The sequence below is a fragment of the Pterocles gutturalis genome, unplaced genomic scaffold (genome assembly GCF_000699245.1).
Source record: "Pterocles gutturalis isolate BGI_N339 unplaced genomic scaffold, ASM69924v1 scaffold39853, whole genome shotgun sequence".
NCBI lineage: Eukaryota > Metazoa > Chordata > Aves > Pterocliformes > Pteroclidae > Pterocles > Pterocles gutturalis.
The window spans coordinates 1-1,679 of record NW_010124393.1 but is presented as its reverse complement, the minus strand read 5'-3'; the positions used below and the strand labels follow the sequence as shown (position 1 = coordinate 1,679).

At 46.9% G+C, this 1,679-nt stretch overlaps 1 protein-coding gene across 1 annotated transcript; it reads right to left on the bottom strand.

Moving 5' to 3' along the window:
* Window positions 1-987: 987 nt before the first annotated feature.
* STBD1 (starch binding domain 1) lies at window positions 988-1,647 on the bottom strand. Its single transcript, XM_010078241.1, has one exon. The coding sequence runs from the start codon at window positions 1,645-1,647 to the stop codon at window positions 988-990; it is 660 nt and encodes a 219-aa protein (XP_010076543.1).
* Between the last annotated feature and the right edge of the window lie 32 nt (window positions 1,648-1,679).

The window sequence follows — 1,679 nt, the reverse complement described above, 5'->3', positions numbered from 1 at the left end:
TTGTTTCTGTCATATAAAAATATCAACTGGTTGAAGCTGGAAGTATTCTATGTTATCTGGCTTTCTAGAAGGCCATAACTTGGAAGAAATTTATGTTGAAAAACCTAGTCTTGAGGCTTATAATCTTGAGAGTTTAACATAAGTGGTTACTAACAGTATTGTTCATAGGTGGACAGAATATGCCACCTAGCTCTATTTCAGAAATAATTCCATTCCCTACCCATCACAGCAGTTCAGTTTCTTTTAAAGCCTGCTCCCACCCTGACAAAGTAATTTATTAATCCCAGAGAGTCCCTTCTGACCTTTGCTCTCCTCTCAGCAGGATGGTCTGACTAAAAGGGACCGATCTGCCAGGACTTCATTTGAGCTGAGGTGCTTCCTGCAGAATAGGGAATAGAGAATGAAGTTAAACCTCTGTTATTCCAAAGAGTGCCCGTGCTAAAGTATTCCTGAAAAATGACCAAGATCTCAGGTCAAGTAACAATCTTCTATCACAGTTATTAAGAGTCAGTTCACTGGTCAAGCTGAAAAGGACTGTCAGTCTGAAAGTGTTTATTGCTTACTTTAATACTTTACATAAGTTAAAACACTTAAGTTGCTATTACAGTGTAGATAACCACACTTCCTAGTATGCTTCCAAAGCCCTAAGCAGTCGCTAGAAGATGCATCCCACAGCCCCGCTCAAAGCAACACCAGCGCAAGCCCAGGGTCCAGCTTTACCTGGACAGGCAGCCGCCTGGAATGCTGCTCATGCCTTCATAGCCTACCTTGCACATCTTCAGAACATGAAATTCATTTTTCAGGTTCCCAAATTATTTCCTAAAGGGGATGGCAGAGATCTGCTGCTCACACAGTTTAACCAGGTTTGATACAGGATTTTCAGAGCTCTGCCGTCAAGAAGGTCTTCTACTGAAGAGGGGTAAAGTTTAAGGGTCTGTGATTAATCTCAACAGGTTTGCCATTTGATAAGCAACTTCCAAAATCCCATTAATGGTATCCCCACCACTGATGAACAATTTGATCTTCATGTCCAGTCACTAGGATCCTATTACCGCATTCTTCCCAACGGCTGACCTTCCCGTTCTCCACCAGGATAAATTTCCACTCTACTTTGGTGTCTACTGGCAGAATAACGGATTCGGACCAGAAGCCATCCTTGTCATACCTGAGGGGAACATAGCTGTGCCACTGGCCCAGGCACTCGTGGTCACCAGTAACACCAATCAGTTGGGCATCAGAGTGCGTGAGGTAGTGCACGCGGAAAGTCACGTGGATATTTTGAAACATGGGGGGCACAGCTGCAACTCTCTTTGCTTTCAAGTCCCCATCAGGGCAGTCTCCTTGATCCCATTCCTTGCTGTCAGAGTCTTCCATGCTGCTGTTCTTGCCAGCCTCCCCCCAAGCCAGGTGCTCAGAAACAACCTCCCACTCTTCCTGGTCCAAATCCCGACTCTCAGCTGGCTGATGCGGCTGCTCCTCACTTCTGACCTTACAAACGTCATCGGAGGCTCCCGCCAGGTTCATCACACACCATCCATCGCTCGCCTGTCCCATCAGGGGTCTCGGTTCGCCAGCCTGGCTGCCAGGAGTATCAGCTGGATGCTCCCTGGAGTCGGCTGCACCCTGCTTTGGGAGGAGCTGCTCCATCTCCAAAGGTTCACCAGAACCTCCACCGCTTT